This window comes from Phalangium opilio, unplaced genomic scaffold, assembly GCF_054372755.1.
Source record: "Phalangium opilio isolate 3A_F unplaced genomic scaffold, DU_Popi_V2 ptg000043l_1, whole genome shotgun sequence".
Lineage (NCBI taxonomy): Eukaryota > Metazoa > Arthropoda > Arachnida > Opiliones > Phalangiidae > Phalangium > Phalangium opilio.
Genome location: NW_028324167.1, coordinates 2,011,792 through 2,035,163, shown reverse-complemented (window position 1 = coordinate 2,035,163; position 23,372 = coordinate 2,011,792). Strand labels below are relative to the sequence as shown.

General features: G+C 37.8%; 2 protein-coding genes across 8 annotated transcripts; one reads left to right on the top strand and one right to left on the bottom strand.

Annotated features, from left to right (window-relative positions):
- Positions 1–5,691: 5,691 nt before the first annotated feature.
- On the top strand, positions 5,692–9,585 carry LOC149677332 (uncharacterized). 3 transcript variants are annotated; one of them, XM_089837286.1, is made up of 8 exons: positions 5,692–5,962; positions 6,050–6,077; positions 6,158–6,434; positions 6,509–6,565; positions 6,638–7,037; positions 7,113–8,821; positions 8,880–9,009; positions 9,068–9,585. In XM_089837286.1, the coding sequence occupies exons 3-8, from the start codon at positions 6,174–6,176 to the stop codon at positions 9,295–9,297; spliced, it is 2,787 nt and encodes a 928-aa protein (XP_089693412.1). In that variant the 5' UTR covers positions 5,692–5,962; positions 6,050–6,077; positions 6,158–6,173; the 3' UTR covers positions 9,298–9,585. The 3 variants fall into 3 exon arrangements, with proteins under 3 accessions (XP_089693412.1, XP_089693411.1, XP_089693413.1); XM_089837285.1 differs by having other exon boundaries at positions 6,638–8,821; XM_089837287.1 differs by having other exon boundaries at positions 6,638–8,821; positions 9,055–9,168.
- Positions 9,269–11,407, bottom strand: LOC149677331 (uncharacterized). 5 transcript variants are annotated; one of them, XM_089837291.1, is made up of 6 exons: positions 11,203–11,407; positions 11,033–11,128; positions 10,800–10,955; positions 10,485–10,742; positions 10,258–10,410; positions 9,269–10,189 (listed from the first exon to the last, which is right to left on the bottom strand). In XM_089837291.1, exons 2-5 carry the CDS (start codon positions 11,112–11,114, stop codon positions 10,376–10,378), a joined length of 531 nt encoding a protein of 176 aa, XP_089693417.1. In that variant the 5' UTR covers positions 11,115–11,128; positions 11,203–11,407; the 3' UTR covers positions 9,269–10,189; positions 10,258–10,375. The 5 variants fall into 5 exon arrangements, with proteins under 5 accessions (XP_089693417.1, XP_089693418.1, XP_089693414.1 ...); XM_089837292.1 differs by having other exon boundaries at positions 10,800–10,952; XM_089837288.1 differs by having other exon boundaries at positions 11,033–11,407.
- Between the last annotated feature and the right edge of the window lie 11,965 nt (positions 11,408–23,372).

Sequence of the window (23,372 nt, the reverse complement as noted above, 5' to 3'; positions counted from 1 at the left end):
TTCCAAACAGCTTTTTTAAAAGCTAAAATTCAAGTTAAACTTGAATTCGTTTTAAGTTGCGTGTTTTTTAACGTTTTTAAAACTTTAACTTTTTGCGAAAGTGCGTGCATTGATTCGGTTAATTTTCAAGTTTTTTTTTTTACTTTAACTTTTTTGCGAACCTTTTGAACTCCGTCTTCCTTTAATTTTCAATTTTTTTTAACTCGAACTTTTTTTTTGGCGTCAACTCGGTTTAAACTTGAACTTTTTCGAAAGCCCGCAAACGCCTCTTTTTGGACCACCAGATTAGAAGGTAAGCTCATTTCCGTATTTTTTATTCAATTACATACTTTCAAATATGGTTTTGAATTTTTTAAGTGGTTATCCCCTTGACTATATTACGTATAATTTATTTAACCTTAAATTTTTGATCCAATATACGCCATATACGAGGGGCTATCCACTTTCAATATATTTTGGAAATTCATTAGTGCTTATCACCTAGACCAGAGCTGTGATAATTAGCTGACGACTAATTGAATTAGAATTAGCAATTAGATAAATATTTGTGAACTAATTAATTAGCCAATTAGCAATTAGACATAGAATATAATTAAATTCTATTAGAAATTATGTATTTATTTATCAAAGTAATTAATTAGAATTACTAAGGTAAAAAAGAAACCATAAGTAAAGATTGAATTGGTTTTGAATTTCTTAAGTAGTTATCCCCTTGACTATATTCCGTATAATTTATTTAACCTTAAATGTTCGATCCAACATACGCCATATACGAGGGGATATCCACTTTCAGGATGTTTTGAAAATTAATTAGTGGTTATCTCCATATTATTTATTTAACCTTCTCTACGCGATATACTAGGGGCTATCCACTTTTTGCATTGTTTCGTAATTCTTTAGTGGTTATCTCCTAGACTACATTCCGTATTATTTATTTAGCTTTATCTTCGCGATATACGAGGGGCTATCCACTTTCAATATGTTTTGGAAATTCATTAGTGCTTATCCCCTAGACCAGAGCTGTGCTAATTAGCTGACAACTGACTGAATTAGAATTAGCAATTAGATAAACATTTATGAACTAACTAATTAGCCAATTAGCAATTAGACATAGAATATAATTTAATTCAATTACAAAATACGTATTTATTTATCAAACTAATTAATTAGAATTAGTAAGTTGAAACCATAAGTAAAGATTATATTGGTTTTGAATTTCTTAAGTGGTTATCCCCTTGGCTATATTCCATATTATTTTTTAATATTCGTTATTTTTGAACCAATATGCGCGATATACGAGGGGCTATCCACTTTCAGGATGTTTAGGAAATTTATTAGTGCTTATCCCCTTGAATATATTCCATATTATTTATTTAACCTTCCTTATTTTTGAACCAATATGTGTCTTATACGAGGGGCTATCCACTTTCAGGACGTTTTGGAAATTCTTTAGAGGCTATCTCCTAGACTATATTTATATGTTTAATTTACAATCCTCAAATTTTTGATGCAATGTCCGTGATATACGAGGGGTCTGGGCTAGAGTATGATTTATTTCACCCAAAATACGCGAAAACCAAAGATTATCTACCCTCAAGATGTTTTGAAATTTCTTTAAAGGGAGGGTGAAACGGAACATTAAGTGATTTTTAGAGATTATTGTAATATTGTAAGACGAATCTGCATAGCGAAACATCCATGAAATAGTTAAGAATTATTTTAAAATTGAAAATAGTTTGAGATTCCATGGATAATTTGAAATCTGCTCGTCCTGACTTGATAACAAATTCCCCTGGTTTAGCACCAGATTTGATAAGAATTGCGCGCGATGTAACAATTCGTGCCAAGGGAATTTTGTCAACAATAAGGCGCAAATTTCAAGTTATTATTTAAATCTCAAAACTAATTTGAATTTTAAATCAACTCGGAGGTATTTCATGGATCTTCGACTATGGTCTTCTAATTATTGGACGCATCGTTAAAAAATCAGTTGATATATCCATTAAGGTTGAACGTGTATTTTATTAAGTTTCAAAGGCTTCAACATCAAGCAACAACGATTCCCAAGTTTGGATGTAAGAGTCCAATGAAAATATTGAATTTCGGGATGCCGTTGTCAGTATGATTGCGAAAGACCACACGCCTTTCAACATTGTTGAGAGAGTGGGCTTTCGTGAACTATGTAAAACCCTCAACAAGGACAGCAGGAATATGTCTCGCAGAACTCTAGGGAGGCATTTAGATTCAACAGCGCTGAAACTCGAGCCGCTCAAAAAGGTATTTATAACAATTTTGAATGATTGATTTGTGGTAAAAAAATCTTCCCTTCACTGAAACATATACTTAAATATAGGAATTCCTCAGCAATGTTGAAGTTCTTAACTTGACATTGGATATTTGGAGCTCTAAAATGAGAGACTCTGTTCTTGGCGTTCGTTGCCAGTTTATTGACGAAGACTGGTTTTTCCGTAACACCTTGGTGGGGTTCGAAAACTTTCCTGGGGCTCACACCGGGAAGGCAATCAACAAGAAACTACGTTTAATGCTTGAAGGAGCGGGAATTGAACCGAAGAAGGTAAACTAACAAAAATTCACGGTTATTTGTTGAGTACGGCTTTTTTAAGTTTAAAGAAATAGATTTACAGTGTTTGCGCGGATAATGCGCTGAACATAACAGCGGCGTTAAACATGGATTTAGTTGTGCAAGAGCCATGGCCAAACAATCTGGAGCTCGTTAGAGCGTCCGAAGTAGACACTTCGGCAAATGAAGACGATGTCGAGCTTCATACTGGTAAATAACAATAATTAAGTTTGTATAGTTATGGTTACAATTGTTAATTTTATTTATTATATTTTTCAACTAAGGTTGGAACGCACTCTCGCAGATTTTTCCCTATCACGATTCACGACAGACTTCCGAATCCGAAGACTTGCCTAAATCTGACGGAAGCGATTCTGAAACCGGTTTCGACATTAGGACAACTACCAAGTGCGAAAGGAAGAGGTGTGCAGCCCATTGCGTCCAGCTGGTAGTTAACGCAGCCATCTCAGGTTCGAAGAGGGCGACTGCAGCGGTTGAGAAAATAAACGCTTGGATTACTTGGCTTCGCCGAAGCACAAAATGGACAGAGTCATTTAAGTCTCGTTCTCCAGGAGGAAGGGATTTGAAGCAGAATGGGGGAATTAGGTGGAATGCAATTTTCATGGCTATTGAACGTTTAGTGGAGGTAAATATATTCTTCTTTATCAAGATTGTATTTCCAATTAACATCTTTCTATTAAAAGCCTGGAATGATTGAGGCGTTAAAGGAGACCATCCTTTCGGCCAGGGCGACGCGTCAATGTCCGAAGAAAGTTTCTCTTCCTAAAGAGAACGACCAATACGTATTGCGAGAACTTTTGACGTTATTGCGGCCTTTCAAAGTGGCCACTGATCGGTTCCAGACGGGTGGTCCTGGGTCAAATATAGTTTTACCGACCTTATTTAACCTTCTGGATGAGACTCAATCCATTGCTGCACCTCACTTTGGAAAGCTTCAAAGGTTATTGATGGAGAAAATGGTAGAACGTTTCACCAAGGAAATAAACGACGAAGACTTCGTTTTAGCAGCACTTTTGGACCAAAGGACAAAATGTTCTAGGTTTGAAGGTAGAATATTAGAAATTTTCTGGCACACCTTTTAGTTTACATATTAATTTTTTTTAGGGACCTACGAAAATCCACCATGGATAGAGGAATTTCCCAATTTTAAACCATGGAGCAAGACGAAGGCAGTATATGCGCTGAAGAAAAAATTAAGGGAAATGCCAGCGTCAGATGACTGTTCGGCGTTTGACTTATTTCCGGGGCTGGAGCTTATTATGCCAGAGGAGAACAGGGGTCTTGAAGACCTCAATGACTACATGGAGGAACCCACTCTTTCAGATTCAGGACCATACTCACCACTTCAGTACTGGAAGAAAAAGGAAGACAGGTTTCCCACCCTCGCTAGGTTAGCGAAGACGTACCTTGCTATTCCAGCTAGCTCTGCGGATGTTGAAAGACTATTTCTTTCACCAGAGAGGAAAGAGGTGAACTGGAGTCGTACTTGTGATACGCTGTCAGCGGCAATTAATGTCTCCCAGTGTTCGGAACGCACGCCGCTAACCTTATGTAGGCGATTGTTAGGTTTTTTCAAGGCACAGGGGGCATCGTCGGCGTTTTTGTACCGCACGACTCTACCGAAACGCTGGGAGGATTTTGTTTTAACTCCATCTCACTTCTTTCCTCCAAGGTTTTGAATTGGCGGAAACACGACGCGTTCCCCATTCCTTCTCCCAAAAAATATGACTTTCACGCCTTTTTTGGCCTATTCACGCTATTAGTTCTATTTTTCCTTTGTGCGCCACTTTGCCCCCTGGCGGTCGATTCCTACAACTCGTAAGAAATACGTTATAGAAATTTCATTCTTTCCGCATCATCAGCTCAAGATTTTCTCCGTCAATATTTTATGATCGTAAGTAGGGTAATTTTTGTATTTAATTTGAATTTAAAACCATGATTTTGGTAAACTTAATTAGTTTATTAGTTGATAAAATACGGAATTTCCAAGGATTTACTAGCATTAATTATGGGAAGGATTCTAAGTTGTAGTGGTAAGTGGTGAATTGTCGCGTAATTTAAGGTTAGCTGTTTGACCTATTGTATCGCGATTAGCGCGTATTGGCTTCACTCTTGCCTGGCGGCTTGCCATTATTACCCAAGCAATGCGGTACGACCACGTGGGTTAGCGTTTCTACAAAATCATTTGAGACTGAATGTAATTAGCTTCAACGTAACAAAACGGGAGTAGGCAACCCTCGGAGTCGGGACGTACAACGGGTGGCTGAATTATTGCCGCCTTCCTCTTCGCACTCTAAAAATCCCTTTAGCCTATAGCGCAGGCGCTAAAAAGCGAGATGGAAGTCAAATTTTTACCCCCCATGTTTCTCTCTTAGTTCCGTCGAAGAGGCTTGCATCTTGGACTAATAGAGACTTCGCTTTTATTTAGTCAAAGCTTGCATCCAACTTAAACCGATTTTTTTCTCCGCCGAGTTATAGTTTCGTTGTTTCAACGTTTTTCTAGGATTTTACTTTTTCAAATTGTGGTTAAGGCGTATTTTTAGGTTAATTTAATTTTAATTTATATTGATGAGGTTTATTTTATTTTATGTTAAGTTTATTTCAAATTGAGGTTGAAAGGGATTATTTTTAGGTACATTCTACATTAATTTAGATTAATGGAGTTAATTTTATGTTAAGTTATTTTCATATTAATTCAGGTTAAAGGGATTGTTTTTAGGATAATTTATAATAAATTTAGATCAGTGAAGTTTATTTTAGGTTAAATGCAAATATCACCGATCTACACATTATACCTTGTAGAACGGCCTTTATCTAAATATGAAAGGGAAAATATTAAAAAAAACTATTTTCACAAAATAATTAGAATTTAATTGGCCTTAAAAACGACGACTACTTTGCCGCCATTTTTAGAGGCGTCTGCTAGCCAGAACCCCTTACCCCCACGTCATTAGTTGAAGCAATCCCTTGCGGGTTAGAAAAAGGCCGTTCTTTTAAGGGATAATGTTATGTTGCCTGAAATTTTCATTTCATTTAGAGTTGTTTTCAAGTATATGAGGTTATTTAATCTCCATGCATTGGAACATGGATTAACTAACGCTAGGGATAGTCCACTAACCGCGTTTCCCATGTATTTCCATCGCCAACTACATGTTCCGAAGTAGTCATTGATTCCCCCCTTCATTCCCCCAATTTATTGGACCAAACCGGATGTAGATATTGCGCCATCTCTAGGCAAAATAAATAGTTTCGCGGATTTTAAAGATGGCGGCGCCCAATTGAGGCGGGATTTGTATTGTGAGACATTTTGTGATTAAAAACTTAATTAATGCTTAATAAGAGAGGAGAAATCGTTAATTGGTGAGTAAATATTAAAAACCTCATAAGTATTCATAGGTTGTGCAGTACTAATTATGTTATTTCTGCAATTACGAACCTGTTCTGAAGTTTGAATATATTCGACAATTGTGGATTGGTAAGTGTTTGGTGTTAATAACGATATTAATTAATTTGAGAGTGTAAATCTTTCTAATTATGCATTTAATATCCTTATAGATATATTATTTGTAAAATGAGGAAGAAACGGTGTGTTTATAACGGTTGTGTTAGCAATTCCCAGTATAATCATAAACCACACATGAAGGGTGTATTTTTCGTGAACTTCCCAAAACCAAAGAGACAATATGACAAATGTAAGAAGTGGATCGATTGGCTTGCAAGGGAAGACTACCCAATCGAACGGGTTAGTGGGGACACATACTTATGCTCCAAGCATTTTGTCGGTGGAAAAGGGCCGACAGAACTGTTTCCTGATCCCATTCATGAAGTCAAAGTAATATACTCATAAATATGGTAACTTAATTATTAGGATAACCACAATTAATCTAAGTTTTTTAACTCTTCCAGGGGTTGTTATCTATATTGAAACCCAAAAGTTCAATATTAATCTGTGAAGACTCCGCAGTTAGTGTTCTTGAGTTGCAATTAACTCTTATGGTTCTGATGTGGTGATTAAAATTTTACTTATTATATCAGGAAATGCAAATGGATTCTACAAATGATGCACCAGTGAACTCTACAAACGTAGCACCAGTGAACTCTACAAACGTAGCACCAGTGAACTCTACAAACGTAGCACCAGTGAACTCTACAAACGTAGCACCAGTGAACTCTACAAACGTTGCACCAGTGAACTCTACAAACGTAGCACCAGTGAACTGTACAAACGAAGCACCAGTGAACTCTGCAAACGATGCACTAGTGAACTCTGCAAATGATGCACTAGTGAACTCTGCAAACGAAGCACCAGTGGACTCTAAAAATGAAGATAATGATCCTCCGAACTTGCGGAAAATGGTTCATCAATTTCCTATACTATTAGGTTGGTCACAGACATTGCTTGAGAATAACTTTACTGTTAGAAAAATCCATGAAGGTACTGGCTTAACTGTAATAGGTGTTACTATTAATGAAAAGTTACAAGCTTCTTACAAGATAAATAATCATGCAGTGAGTGATGCCTCAATTTTAGCAATATTGCCTGAAAGCATTCAAACACAAGAAGAACTACAGAAAACCATTGCCCTTATGTCAGAGTTAAGAATATGTATTGGAAACGGCGAAGAAAAGTACAAACAAATTTTCAAAACCCGCATGCAACCCTTGGGATTTGAAGACTACTTGGGTGCCATTCACAGTCAAAGGTGCTGCCTAGCTCTATTAAAACAAAAAACTAGACGATGTTTCTATTGTATAAAGCAACGAGACAGTTTTAGAATTACGGCAAAAAGATCGAAAAATAATAACCAAAAAACATTAACTCCTTACCGCAATTTGTCAAAAGATGAACTTATTAGTCAGCTGAGAGAGAAAACGAACAGTGCATTAAATTTAAAGGCTAAAATTAAACGTCAGAAGATTAAACTTGAAAGACATATCAAGAAGCGAGGGGAGACAGTGGATGATGATAAGCACGCTTTTCTGTTAAACATTCTTGAATCAAATTTAAGCCAGAAGCCTCATGAAGATGGCCATTTGAAGGATAAAAGACAGAATTCAGAGAAGCCTGGGAGCTCCTGGAACAAGAACCAAAATGAATTCTCAACCATGTTCTTGAAGAGCCAACTGGCTGTGGCAAAGTCCAAGCCCAGTGCCAGACGTTGGCATCCCCTTGTAGTTCAATGGTGCCTCTTTATGTACGAAAAGTCTCCTGGACTCTATAAGGCATTAAATGATTCTGGAATTTTACAATTACCTTCCAATAGTACCCTACGTCGTCATTCTTCAGATTTTGGAACAAAAACTGGATTTCATCCAGAGATATTCACAAAAATGAAGAATGATATAAAGGAGTTACAAAAGTTTGAACACCAGAAATATTTCTGCCTAGTTTTAGATGAAATAAAAATCCAGGAGGATTTAGTTTATAGGGTTGATACTGGGGATATTTGTGGTTATACTGAATTAAATGATGTGACAGAACGTTTGGCACAATGCAAATTAGAATTGTACAAAGAAAAGCCTTTAGCTACTCACATACTTCAGTTAATGCTAAGAGGTCTAACGTCAGGATACATTTACCCATTTGCGTATTTTGCAACCGCTTCTCTTACTGCAGAGAAGCTTGACAGTATAATATGGGAAGCAGTTAGGAAACTGGAACTGGCTGGCTTCAAAATTATCTGTGTTGTAGGTGATGGCGCTGCAACCAATAGAAAGTGTTTCCGCATGAATGCAATGTCTGAACAAGATTACTACAAGGCAAAAAACCCCTACTCTGGTGCCGATGACCGCTGGATTTATATCTTATTTGACTCTCCACATTTAATAAAAACTGTCCGTAATTGTTTAGCCAACAGCACTGAAAACTGCAAATACAGGCTAATGCAGATCAATGGTGAAAATTTAACTTGGAACAAGATCAAGGAACTATATCATAAAGATCTTAATTCAAGTGGCAACTTAAGAAAACTGCATAAATTGACTTCTGACCACATTAACTTACAGAATCGAATGAAAGTTCGATATGCCACACAAGTGCTCAGTCAATCAGTAGCTAACGCCATGAAACTGGAGTTCGGGGAATCATCGCGAGAACTAATTCGATTTATTGAAATATTCAATAAATGGTTCGACATCATGAACGTTGGACATTTAGTTGATCATTCCAGAAACCCAAATATTCGCCCTTTTACGTCGAAAAACGATTCTCGACTTAAGGTAAATTGGTTGCTATAATATGTGATATTTGACCCTTACTTAAATTTATTTGTTTTAGTGGCTGAAAGATGTATTCCTTGTTTATTTGGAAGAGTGGGAACAGTACGTTGCTGAAAAACCCATGAAACGATCCGAAAAAAACAAAATGTTGCTTAGCCAGGAAACTTTGTCGGGTTTGCGGCAAACAAGTAATAGTTACTTTTCCTAGATATTTAAACCTTATTTCTAATTAGTTATGAATTTTAGCTAATTGCCTTTTGGAACTAGTGCCGTTTCTATTGGATAAAGGAGCAAAGTTTGTTCTAACAGACCATTTTAATCAAGACCCGCTAGAGCAATACTTTAGTAAGCAACGCCAAGCTTGTAAAGCTGGTTCAATGCCAACCTTGTACAAATATTCCCGTAGTGCACCAAAATTACAATGTCTAAAAGAGGGTCGTGTAAAAATTAAGATTGGTGGTGGCAACACAGTTTAATACTACAGTTTATTACAATTTTGTCATAGTATCGTCATTGACAAATTAAAGGAACATTTAACCGAAATTACAATTTATACCAATCATATCACAGTTTATTACAATTTTACCATTGTATCGTCATTGCCAAATAAAAAGGAACATTTCACCGAAATTAAAATTTGTGCCAATCATATCACAGCACCGTCATTGACAAATAAAAGGAACATTTAAACGAAATTACAATTTGTACCACATCATATCACAGCATTGTCATTAATGAGGAAATAAAGTAATATTCAACTGAAATGACGATGTTTATCATATCGTGTCATAGTACCATTATTGATTTAATTCAAAATTGGACGCATAAACTTGGGTTAACTGTTAAGCGTTAGTTAATCCATGGCATAAAATTCATTCCAAATCAGTCTCCGAGAATTTTGTAATATATGTTCAATTAAATAATAACGTGATCGCACTATAATTATTGAGATCATACGAATACTACAATACTATTTTGTGCTTGTAACTCAACTGCTTCTTCACCTCTTCAATAATTTTAAGCTTGTTTTTTTCTTTGGTTTTGAATTTAGTTTGACGTTGTTTTTTCCTGGTCTCTTCTTTTTTGTAGTTTCTTAATTTGTTAGTATGCCCCTTCCCAATTGTATTAATGTATTTTCGAATAAACATGCATTTAACACTGTTTATAAAGTCTTCGGAAACACCAGCTTGTATAGCTATACTGGCCCATTTGTCGGTTATGGCTTTATCGTTTTGAATCAGTTCTGTAGCCTTTCTAGCCTTGTCCGTTTGGTAAATTTCATTGTAGACGCTACCAACGTGACGCTGGATATTTTCGAAGACTTCTATGGCTTCTGCTGTTGCATATTTGAGGGCTCCACGGTCCTGCCTTTCAACCCATTTGCGAAACTTAATTGGAACCTTTTCAAAATCATTTTCTATTAAAATATTTCCCACCTTCTTTGCTTCGCTGGAACTCTTGTGATTGAGAAGCTTATTTATAATGTATCCAATAACATAATATAGATTGTCTTTCTCTTCTTTTAGTGGAGGATATGAATCATTTTTAGGTGAACTACTTTCGTAACACTTTCCAATAGAGTACAAATGCTGCAACAATACATGCAATCCTTTCAGCATTTCAAGGTCTGGTATTGTACTTTTGTAAGTAGTACGAATGTTACTTATTAAAGTATGAAAATCCAGCTTTAGTGCGTCTTTGAATGTAGTATGCACAAACTCTTCTTTGGTGTTGGTAAATAACGTGGCCAGTAATTTCTTCAATGCCGAGTACAAATCTCCATTTACTTGCATTGAACAAATAAAATCTTTCAACATTTCATTGACAGGATTCTCCTCATCAGCGTATGTTTCAAACTCGTTATTTACTGCAGTTAAGCTCTTTTGCCATGTTTTTTCAAACATTAAATCATACTCGTTTTCTAGTAATGCAGGTTATGATATAATGAAACTGGTAATAAGTTTATAGTATTGCTTACGCTCGACAATTTGGGCACGGCCCTTTGGTTTGGGTGTGCATCTCCTTTTCTTCGTATTTGGTACGGCATTAACTATGTTTGTTAATGGAGGTGTTGGTTCATTAGAAATTTCCTTAACCTCAAAATCCCGTGATACTGCTTCTAAGTCCTCGTCTGCTGTAATGACAATCAATGAAACATGAATGAAACGTGCATTTAATTTAAATTGTTGCTACTTTACCAACACTACTTACCGGAGGAACTTTCTCCATAACTTAATGTTGTAGTTATTGGACGAGAAATACCGAGTAATTCATATGTATGGTTCGAGAACATATTTTGGTAAACAACTAAACAAATGAATATCTTGAAAGACTTATATTTATATTTCATGACAACAAAAGTAATGATTTATAACTCCCACTGTTGCTTCAGCTTTTCATTTTAAAAATATGTTTCAAAGCAGACGACAGGCTGGTCTTTAAATTTTGACGTCATAGGACACGTGATATTTGGTCCAATTTTCTAATGACTTCCTGTTAGGGATAGTACCTGCTGCTAGGGGGCGTTTGGAACAAGCATATTTCATCTTTTAGTTGGAACGAACAATCCCTAGCGTTAGTTAATCCATGATTGGAAGGACTAACTTCCAGCCAATGTGCTTGTAAGGAATTCTATTCGGGTAGAAATTTAGAGAAATGCTCGAGTCGCGAAGAAAAGGCAAACTAGATTCGGCTTTGAATGATATATTTATCGTCTTTTTGACTTAAATCTTTCTTAGTGATGTAACATGGCTGCCAGATTTCAGGAGGTTCTCCTCCTTGGATCCGGCAGGGTGTTACGCCTCCATGTTACATTCTCCTCCTCTGATCCAGGACTGTGATATTGTTAGAAGAGTCAGTTAAGACTTCTCGCTTGGAGAAGTTAGTCACTATTTGGTTAAAGAAGATATAGTCAAAGTTAGGCTATCGCGGGTTTATCCCTTTGTATCAAAAGGCATTAAACGGTGTTAATAAAGAAGTATAGAAGACTTAGTTCTTCTATTTTTGGATGATTAAAGTAAGTTGTCTTGATTCTATTTTTATGGCCCTCGGGAAATTCTCCCTTAGTTAAATTATCATACAGAGGGTTACATAAAATTGGCGCCCGAACAGGGACTCGAATAAGCCTAGGTCAGTCCCATAGAAATACTGTTTATCATTGTCGGTTAGGATATCCGCCCCCATGTGGCTCTAAGCCTTGGCTTCCACATCGATAGATAGTTAATAAGATAGTTGTTTTAAATTAAATCTAACTTAATCAGGAATAAATTAAACACTAAATTAAGAAATAAAATTATCTTTCTTATAAAATTACTGAATTAAGATGACTTACTGTTTATATTGTATAAATTTGACCTAACTTGATTGATGTAAATTTTTTTGATTTTTGTAAACTAATTAAATAAATCATGGCTTACTCGGACGCTAACAATCAAACATGGAGATCGCCTCAAACTTCTGAGGATGAGGACGAGAACTTAATCTTAAAGAAAAGGGAAGATAAATCAAAAGAAGATCTGTTTACGTCTATGGAAGACGATGGCGACATGCTAGCACCGCCTGAAACAGATGATACCTTGGAGGACTTTAACCGGAAGCTTCGTATTGAGGAAGAGAGAGACGAAGAAGATTCAAAAAAGAGGACTGCAGCCTCTTCAGAGCCTAACTTCTCTCCTTACTTGTTATTCCCTCATAAGAGTATTCCTGCCCCTAAGGGATGTTTAACTCCCTCGAATTTCTCTCCTCAAACTGGGATTAATTACCTTGATCCTCCTAAATCAGAGTCCACAATTGTTAAGCCTAAAATTTGTTCTGCTAATGTCTTGCCTAAACTAGAAACTAGAACTATCGGAACCCAATATTCTCCGTCCCGACAAATTCCTCAATTAGGACCAGACACTCCCGAAGAGGAATTAAAAGCTTTTATATTGCCCTTGCTCCAAACACTGGCGGATAATTCAAACCAAAATGTAGCAATACAAAAAGCTCTAGCTACTAGTTTTGATAGGTTAGTTAGGGATCTACCCATGTTAATAAATAGAGGTTCAACCCCTCAAACGGGAAAAGTCCCTATTGAACCGCTAGAAAGGTTAGCCTTTATGGGATCGTCTAACGATAATGCCACTGAATTTTTAGCTGCTTTTGAGGAGTATGCTAAATTTCACAAGCTATCAAATGAAGAAAGGTTAGCTGCATTGCCTCTCCTTTTAAGAGGACGTGCCTTGTATTGGTACAGGGATTTAGCCCGTCAATATGACAAAATGTGTAGCTTAAGACCTTCCCATCCTCATTTAACTTGGAATACGTTTAAGAGACATTTTAAGGTTCAGTTTAGAGATTCCGAAGCTGATTCTAAATTTAAGATAGAAATAAACCATAGAAGTCAAAAAGATAAGGAGTCGGTAGAGGAATTCTTCGGGGAAGTTATGAAGCTGAATCTAGGGATGACTCATCCCCTCTCCGAAAAGGAATTAGTTCCTATAATAAAGAGTAATTTAAAAGATGAACTTAGAACTCCCCTCCTTTTCCTTCAATTTACTACTATGGAACAGTTGAGAAATTCCTGTAAAACAATAGAAAAGGATATTGAAGTTAGGAGAAAGAACGCTGAGAAAAGGGAAAAGAGGAAGTCACCCCCTAAACCTAAAGTTAAAGCTGAGTCTTCTTGCCCAGCTAATAAAGGCTCTGCCCATAATCAGTGTTCCCCCGGGCATTGTCAAAGCCCTTGTCCTACTTCCCCATCACATCCTAAATGGGAATATCCCTTGAAACCCTTAGACTCTAGGTCTCAAGCTAGAGCTCAAAACACTTCAAATAGAGGTCAACGATCTTATAACCGATATTATAATCAAAGATCAAAATCTCCAGGTCGTCAGTTGGCCTTGTCTTACCCCTCTACACGTACGATCACCTGTTACAGTTGTCAGGAACCTGGTCATCTTGCACCCGATTGTCCAAATAAAAATACGATTCAGTCGGGGGAAGCCCAGACCTCGTGGTCCCTCTCCCGGTACCCAATAAATTCTCCTAATAAGAAGCGTGTCGCGTTTCCCTTGAGGATTGAATCAGTCCGAAAGGGTTCAGTTTATAAAAGGGTTACTATTCCCGTTACTTTTGAACACGCGACAGTTCACGCTAAATTAGATAGCGGGGCCGATGCCTCTTTTGTTAGTCTTGACCAGTGGCAGAAAATCAGTAAATATAGAAATTCTTCAGAGTTACCTGAAGATGAAGAACTAGATTGTGTAGTTTGGGGCGACGGCCGTTATACGTTTACAAAAGGTTCTCACTAGTTAGAATTTACTCTTAAGTCAATTGACAGTGAGAAACAATTCAAATTTAAATTCTACATAGTTCCTTCCCTTAATAGTGACTATATATTGGGTCAAGATTTTCTTGAAGAAAACCGGGTCAAATTAGATTTTGAGTCATCTCAATGCTTAGTAGGTAACTTAAGGATCCCGTTTTCAATTCAATCAGAAAAGGATCCCATAGATAAGGAGATTGTAGAGAATATCAGGGACGCAGTTTCCGCAGCCCCTATTACTGATGAACAACGTCATCAACTAGAAACCCTTTTATTGAAATTCCCTGAGTTGTTTTCTGATAAAGTAGGAAGAACATGACTAGTCTTCCACGAGATTCACACGGGTAATAGTCCGCCCATCAAATCTCAGCCTTATCGAGTTAATGACCAGAAAAGGAAAATTATTGAACAACATGTAAAGGAAATGTTAGATGACGGGATAATTAGACCCTCAGTATCTCCTTGGGCGTCGCCCGTAGTTTTAGTTGATCAAACAAAACGGGGTAAACCCTATAGGTTTTGTATTGATTACAGAAAACTAAATCAAGTTACCATCAAGGACCCTTATCCTTTGCCTAATATAGAGGACATGTTAGCTAGAGTAGGAAGGCCAAAATACATAACTACACTTGACCTTAAATTAGGGTATTGGCAGGTGGAAATGCACCCTAAGAGCAGAGAAAAAACTGCCTTCGTGACTCATATGGGAAAGTACGAATTTAATGTACTCCCTTTTGGGGGGTGACTCCCATAATCCCCCTGGACATAATCCCCCCAAAAATTTCCCCCCGTCCAAATGGGCATAAGACAAAATCCCCCCAAACTGGAGACAAAATCCCTCCCAAATTGGAGACAAAATCCCCCGCTTACGGAACGAAATCCCCACCTTGGAGACGAACCCTTCAGGGGTCATTCCTATTTTAGAGGTCGTTTTTCACAGTGGAATTTTTTTAGTAGGATAGATGAAAAAATAGTAGTATTCCCACTACGAGGAAAAGCGGAACCAATGATGGGGAAAATAGTATGAATTGCCGACTAACCATAAATTTTCGCCTTTTCCAAAATATTGCTGACTAACCATAAATTTCCGCCTTTTCCAAAATATCGCTGACTAACTATAAATTTCCGCCTTTTCCAAAATATCGCTGACTAACCATAAATTTCCGTCTTTTCCAAAATATCGCTGACTAATTATAAATTTCCGCCTTTTCCAAAATATCGCTGACTAACCCTAAATTTCAGCCTTTTCCAAAATATCGCTGACTAACCATAAATTTCTCCCTTTTCCAAAATACTGCTGATAACCATAAATTTCCGCCTTTTCCAAAATATTGCCGACTAACCATAAATTTTCGCCTTTTCCAAAATATCGCTGACTAACCATAAATTTCCGCCTTTTCCAAAATATCGCTGACTAACCATAAATTTCCACCTTTTCCAAAATATCGCTGACTAAACATAAATTTCCGCCTTTTCCAAAATACTGCTGATAACCATAAATTTCCGCCTTTTCCAAAATATTGCTGACTAACCATAAATTTCTGCCTTTTCCAAAATATTGCTGACTAACCATAAATTTCTGCCTTTTCCAAAATATCGCTGACTAACCATAAATTTCTGCCTTTTCCAAAATATCGCTGACTAACCATAAATTTCCGCCTTTTCCAAAATATTGCCGACTAACCATAAATTTCCGCCTTTTCCAAAATATTTTTGACTAACCACAAATTTCCGCCTTTTCCAAAATATCGCTGACTAACCATAAATTTCCCCCTTTTCCAAAGTATTGCTGACTAACCATAAATTGCCGCCTTTTCCAGAATATCGCTGACTAACCATAAATTGCCGCCTTTTCCAAAATATTTTTGACTAACCATAAATTTCCGCCTTTTCCAAAATATCGCTGACTAACCATAAATTTCCGCCTTTTCCAAAATATTGCTGACTAACCATAAAATGACGCCTTTTCCAAAATATTGGAATTTTGGAAATAAGTTAAAACAAAATCAGTAGTTTACTTCTTTTGGTTTAGGAACATTGTTTGCAATACCTTTCACTCTTGTGAATAATACTTTTGCATTATTATTAAAGATAATCTTTGGATTTGGGCTTCCGTTTACCTTTACTTCTAAATGCCTATTATCTGGGGGATTTTCAATAAAATGATCCTTTCGGTAGGATTTTGTTGAACAGTTTTCCTTTTGGGGGATTTTGTCCTGGACGTTTTCTCTGGGGGGATTTTGTACAAACACGTCTAAAATCGGGGGAAGAAAGTCTTGGCAAATCCAAAATAGGGGGATTTTGTCCGGGGGGATTATGTCCAGGGGGATTATGTACGAGACCCCCCTTTTGGGCTATGTAACGCCCCTAGCTCCTTTCAGCGTTTAATTGACGAGATCTTTAGGGACGCAGATTACTTCCAATTAATAGACTATTTAGACGATTTAATCTCGCTTAGCGAAGATTGGGACCAACACTTAACGTGTTTAGAATATGTCCTCAATAGATTAAAGGAAGCGGGTCTCACCCTACAGTTAAAGAAATGTCGTTTCGCTCAGAAAGAAGCTACCATATTTGGTCACATTGTAAATGAAAAAGGGGTGCACATAGATCCTTCTAAGATAGAAGCCATTCAGAAATTCCCTCCTCCTAAAAATATTAAGGAAGTTCAGAGATTTTTAGGGATGGCAGGTTGGCATAACCGTTTTATTAATCACTACGCCCAAATAGTAGCCCCTATTAATAAACTCAAAAGGAAGGATCAAAAATTTAATTGGGGTTTCGAACAGCAACAAGCGTTGGAAAAAATTAAGGAAGCCATTTGTAAGGCTCACCCCTTAGCTTCCTTTAGAAGGGATTCCCCGTGCATCCTCACTACTGATGCTAGTGACGCAGGGTTAGGTGCCCTTCTTTCCCAAATTCAGGATAATATAGAAGTCCCTATAGCTTATGCTAGCACAGGGCTTAAAAATGCAGAAACGAGGTACTCAACTAGCGAGAAAGAGTGTTTAGCCATCTGTTGGGCGGTTAAGAAGTTTAGGCCATTTCTAGAAGGTCGTAAATTCACTGTCCTCACTGACCATCAGGCTTTACAGTGGTTGTTTAATATTAGGGAACCAAATTCTCGGCTATTTAAATGGGCAATGTACCTCCAGACCTTTGATTTTACTATCAAACATAAGAAAGGAGTAGAAAACGTAGTCGCAGACGCTTTGTCGAGGGCCCCGATTAACGTTTTGAGCATAAACTTTAGTTCTTGTACTTCTAATTCTAATAGTAAATTGGATCCAACTAGTAGTAGTACTAGTCAAAATTCTACCGGTAGTCGTAATAGTAAAACATCCTCTAGTGACTCTGTTGAAGGGCGGGTACGTCCCCCAGGTCCTAGAGCCTTATATTCAGTCTTCACGTTGAATGACGTAAGAAAGTCTCAAAGGGAAGATCCTTTTGCTTCCCCTATTATCAATTCCTTGCAAGGACCTAACCCAGTTAGGAATAAAATGTTTGAAATAAAAAATGATCTTCTTTATAGAAGACCTTACAGGAAACATCCTGAAAAAATTTATCTACCTCCTCGTTTAAGGCTAGAGGCCATGAGGTTGTTACATGACCACCCTTTATCAGCTCACAGGCGCAAAGATAAGACCCTTAGTAAAGTAACTTATAGATATTGGTGGCCCACTGTAATTAGTGATGTTCAGGATTATGTTAGAGGGTGTTCACTATGCCAACAATTCAAGGCTAGAAATAGGAAAAAGCCAGGGCTAATGCAACCCTCAGAAATAACTAGTCCTTGGGATCAAATTAGTGTCGACATAATGGGACCATTCCCTCAAAGTAGACATCACTACAAATATTTGATAGTTTTTGTGGATTACATGACTAAGTTTGTGGAAATGATTCCGCTTAAAACTATTACTGCTAAGACCTGTGTACAGGCTTTCAAGTCTATTATCACTAGGTGGGGAGCTCCAAAAGCTATTCTTAGTGATAGAGGGGTACATTTTACTTCAAAGCTTTGGCTGCAGACGTGCAGAGCTTTTAAAATAAACCCAAAGTTTACCACCCCCTATACTCCTAAGGGAAATCCCACTGAAAGAGTAAATAGAGTAATAGGCGAGTTAACATCATTCTATGTAGGGAATCACCATGATAGATGGGATGAATCCCTTGATCTTCTTCAATTCGCAATAAATTCCGCACCCCATGATACCACGGGAAGATCCCCTTTCTTTTTGAACTTAGGGCGGGAGCCACGTCTCCCTTGGGATTTAGGTATCGAAGAACCCATTCAGGACAATGATGACCCTAGTCGTAGTAAGGCTTTAAAGGTTCTTAAGGAACAATTAGCATTCAGTAATGAATTGTCTAAGTTACCTAAAGCTCACCAAAAGAAGTATTATGACCTTCGTCATGACCCTTTAGAGTTTGAGGTAGGAACTCTAGTATGGATAGAAACACATCCTTTATCCAGTACGACAGGGCAGCTTATGAAAAAGCTCAGTCCTAAATAGGCAGGTCCTTTTAAAATAGTAGCTAAACACTCTCCCGTAGTCTACGAGTTAGAAGACGCTAACTCAGGGCAGAACGTAGGGAAAGTTAACTTAGAACATTTAAAGCTCTATTGGACCAATGTAGCTGTCTTCGGCAATGCCGAAAATGCCCCCACTTCTCAATCGGACGTTGCAGACGAAATTGAACCTAGTCCTTCTACGGATGATGATAGAGCGCTCCACCAACCTGAAGAGACTTCCTCAACCACGTCATCCGAATCATCATCATCTTCTACGTCACCGCCACCGCAGGACGGTCAGGACGTCAATCAACCGATTGTTCCTGTTATGCCAGATGTCCCTCAACCCTCGACATCAAGTACAGTAGAAGATCAAGCAGCGGATCAACCGATCCCTCCTGCAGTTCGGGATGATTCACATCGCCCTACAGATTCTGACAGTGAACCGGGAATGGCCCTTTTTGAAGACCCTCCTCTCCTCCTTTTTACCTATCATGATATGAGGGCTTTTCAGCTCGATCATCCCTCAAACGATAGTCCGCCTTCTGCGGCAGGGGAGGCTTCCCCGTCTGATCAAGAATCAGTCGAGGAACTAGAGCTACATAAGTCAACATCCAGTTTTTCAGAAGAAATTCGAACACCGGAAGGCAAATCAACGTCTTCTGAACTATCAGTCACGGAACCGGCGTTACAGCATTCTCCCTCTTCTGGTTTTTCGGAGGAAATAGTACCTCCTGAACAGATATCTCCTCTTTCGGAAGAAATATCAACCCCTGAACCTAATTCTCAAACGCAATCCCAATCATTGCGTGCGTCTGACAGTTCGTCGACCACGCTATCGGAGTCTATGAGAACTCCTCGTTTAAATAGGGCTACCTTACCCGACATTTATCTAGAACCTTTTAAATTGGGGTGGCGCCGAGAGGTGTGTAAGAGGGCGACGGTTCAGCCCGGAGGTAATGAAGTAGATATCTACTACAGACAGATAATAAAAGGCTAAGATCTCCTTACGAGGTTCAGGTTTACCTTAGTAATAATAACGTCACTAACCTAGAAAGGGAATATTTCTGATTCTCCCGAGAGCCAATCTCCTTTTTCCCATTGGAATTTGTTTCCCAATCCTCTAAGGGACGATATTAATATTGTATAATTGCAGATGGCTTGTAATTGGCTTTTCGACCTTCCAAAGGATTTGAAAATTCGTAAACGAATCAAAAAACTCTAAGCAAGACGGACCAATCCGTGAGAATCCTGGAGGGCTATTGCCCGTTAGATCAAGATCAAGTCCTTATATGTCGTAACTGTAACGATCGAGGGCGACTGACGCATGCTCTAAGTGCTATACGCCAGGACATAATTCTACGTCGTGCCCTTTCCTAGAAGATGATGGGGATGTTCTGGTATTGGACGATCCCATAGAGGAAATGGAAGGAATCCTAGTTCCTCAGTCGGTCCCGGACCAGTCAAGAGGGTTTTACCCGATTACGGCCTCCCTCAGTAAGCCAAAACATCGATGATCCTTGGTCATTAACACCGTTTCTCCCGCTTCCTCCTCAACACAAGGAAGTTAAAGAACCTCAAATAGTGGGGGCAGCCTTAACCAAGGGAGATATCTCCCCGACATCAAATAAGGTACCACGCCAATGGGTTCCTTTAGAAGATCCGTATGATGAGGATAAGGAAGATGGAATGAATTGGGAGCGATTCGGTTCCATGGGGTGGACCCCAAAAATCCCTCCAAAAGTACTAATCCCGTCAAAAGTTGCCGAAGCGAAACACCCGCTAGTATGGACCACCACGATCTGCCAGCGTTGCCGAAAACTAGGGCATCACTTTGTAGCAGACTGCCCCGGAAAGAGGAGTAAAGCAGCTTTGGAAAGGAGGGAAATACGACGACTGGCCCGTTTGGCAAAAAAGAACAAGGATGATTCAAGCAAGGACCCAGCTCCAATATGAAAAAAAAGATAACAGATATTTTTGTGATACTACCCCTGCTAATAATTACAAGGTTTTTCGGGGTAACCTTTTTCTTTTGATTTCGACAATTTTCCAATATAGTTAAAAGTTCCTAACGAGGGGGGGATGTGGCATGGCTGCCAGATTCATGGAGTTTTCCACTCCATGGATCTGGCAGGGTGTTATGCCTCCATGCTACACACTCCTCCTCCAGTTTATTACTACGATATTTTGTATAGAGAGTTTTAGTTTACTGTTGGCATCGGTCAGGAGCAGTTCTCTCGGTTTTTGTTTAACCTCCAAAGACGGAGTTTGTGTACAAACGTTGTAGTTTGCGGGATCTTTATCCCGTAAGTTTGATTAACTTTAATAAAGTAAAAAGGCATCCTTCTATTGTTGGATATATAAAGTAAGTTGTCTTTATTCTTTTTTATGGCCCTCGGGAGTCTATCTCCCTTAGTTAAATTATTCTACGGAGGGTTACAATATTTATTTTAATATTTAAGATAATCTCGTTTCTCAATTCAAAATTAATACGGAAAGAGTTCAAAAGCAATTATGTTTTTGTCTGTGTGTCCTTCCGTTGTTACACTAGTGCGCTGCGTTAGGAGTTCGTTTCGTTTTGATGTGTAAAGAAATTCTACAGAACCTTAATATTCCCTTTTTCCATAATATAAAATGAATATGTGGAAATATTTTTCGTAATTATGATGCATTTAGTACTTTTGTAGCTATAAAGCTCCGTTTCATTTTGATATTCCAAAGATTTTTTTTAATATTGTTATTTGAAAAGGCTGTTTATATATTACTTAAGCTATACTACATCTGTATATAGAATAATTCTTGGTTTAGTGATTTCATGAAGAAAGCTAAGACCTAGACTCCGGTGGGTATATCAAGTATGATCCGCATTAGGCTTATTAAAACAAAGTGTAAATAATTGAGTCCTGAGGTGAAGCAAACTTTGGGTTTTTATTTTCGTGTCTGAAATGAAGACACATCAACGGTTAAGAGTGAGCCGAAAGTTAAATACACTCTTAAACAATCAGGTTAAGCTTTTATAATAGAAGAAAAGATCATGGTGGCAATTAGATTAGTAATAGGGCTAATGGTAAGCGGGTAGTAGCTACGGAGTTTTTATTCTCTTTATAGTGGCTGGTGCGCATTGACTATCAGTGACTCTGGCTACAATTTAGCTTTGGTGTTATTTAACGTTAACACTCATGTTGGAAAACTAAGAATATTGTTGAGGTGTGACGAGACGATAGTGTTTACACTGCAAACCAGTTCTGAATGTAGCTATCAGAATATAGGGTAAACAGCTGAAGCGTAGACAATTGGACCTTTACGAACACATAAAAGTTATATCCCTCCAAAATTTATACACTTCATTTCCTGTTCTTTTCCCCATTGACTGTTTTCCATGTGTCCAAAATTTATCTTTATTGGTTGTAAAATATCGTCTGCTTTACTGTATATTTCCTATGTTTGGAATACTGCTTCAATATTTCGTAAATTTTTACTTCATAAAAGAGAAATAATTCCATATCTAGGTAAATAAGCTTGTAGTAGTAGACCTCTTGACTCGGAGAGGTAATATATTGGTTTTCCCAATTTGTTAACACCTAACAGGGTTTAAAAAGTACCTCTAGAGAAGGTATTATTTCGCACCGTTTTGACATCCTCTTGAAAAGTGCTTTTAAACACCAATAGGGGTGTTACTGGGGATGCATTAGGAAACACCTCTAAAGTTGTCAAATAGTTCCATTATTTTTAACATTGTAGTGATAAACCTTTGCTTGGCACCTTGATACGCGATAAATCTTTGCAACAGAAAGCGGATATATATGAGAATAACGGTTCTCGCAAAACCTAAGCGGACTATATATCTCAATTAGGTATGCGAGGAGGGTAAAACTATGCCGAAATTTCGCTAATCGTGTAATCCGCGTGAAGGAGGCACAGGTATGTTTCGGTTTTATCCTGGTTATGGCCAGAAGCTGCAGCCAACAAAACCAACGCTATACTCCTACGTTTAAATTTATCCTTTATAAACAGCATAAGTTTAAGCTCCTTAATTTGGGCGTATTTGTTTCTCAAGTACCATATTCGGATTAATGTGCATTTTTAAAGGTATTTATTATCAGTGGTTACAAAGCATTTTAATGGTGTGACCCAAAATTTTCAGATTTTAGAATTCGGAGTATATGCACAGCAGATATTAGCAGAGTTTTAATTTAGAGTTTACTCAAAATTTAAATCTATTTCGCGATTTATTTGAAGTGCAACAGAAAGATTCATTTCAAAGGTAGAGGATGGCTACAGCAGTTCACAACGCAAAAATGGGCTAAAGGACTACGAAACAGTGTCTTATCTAATAATTTTCTGAATTGTGTTTGGCATTCATCATAATTTGTGTTTACTGTATTGTCAAAGAAACCTAATGAATTTTCGTCAACCCCATACCTTGTTTTAAATAAAATTTTAGATTTCTATAGTGTAGAGCATATTTCACTTTAGCCATTTGATTAGAAATTAACTTGGGATTTGATTCTTTAGGAGGTATGTTAAATTGTTCTAACACATTTCGACAATATGGTGAAAGTTGCGGAACCTGAACACTCAGCTTTTCCGGAGCCAAAGGGAAATCCGATGTGAAAGTGTGCATTTCGGGTGGGTAAAGAAGGGAACATTCGATAATGTACCCCATATTGTTATCATCGGGTATTTCGCGGATTTTAGTCATTAAATCATTTAATTCTAATTCGGAGACCCAC

What these genes read in the sequence shown, in the direction of transcription:
- LOC149677332 (XM_089837285.1), top strand. Translation starts at nt 6,174, where the DNA reads ATGAGGAAGAAACGGTGTGTTTATAACGGTTGTGTTAGCAATTCCCAG. An exon ending in AAAACGATTCTCGACTTAAG is followed by an intron (nt 8,822 to 8,879) that starts GTAAATTGGTTG and finishes TATTTGTTTTAG; the next exon opens with TGGCTGAAAGATGTATTCCT. An exon ending in GTCGGGTTTGCGGCAAACAA is followed by an intron (nt 9,010 to 9,067) that starts GTAATAGTTACT and finishes TATGAATTTTAG; the next exon opens with CTAATTGCCTTTTGGAACTA.
- LOC149677331 (XM_089837289.1), bottom strand. Translation starts at nt 11,171, where the DNA reads ATGAAATATAAATATAAGTCTTTCAAGATATTCATTTGTTTAGTTGTT. An exon ending in TTATGGAGAAAGTTCCTCCG is followed by an intron (nt 10,956 to 11,032) that starts GTAAGTAGTGTT and finishes TTGTCATTACAG; the next exon opens with CAGACGAGGACTTAGAAGCA. An exon ending in GGATTTTCATACTTTAATAA is followed by an intron (nt 10,411 to 10,484) that starts GTAACATTCGTA and finishes GTATTGTTGCAG; the next exon opens with CATTTGTACTCTATTGGAAA.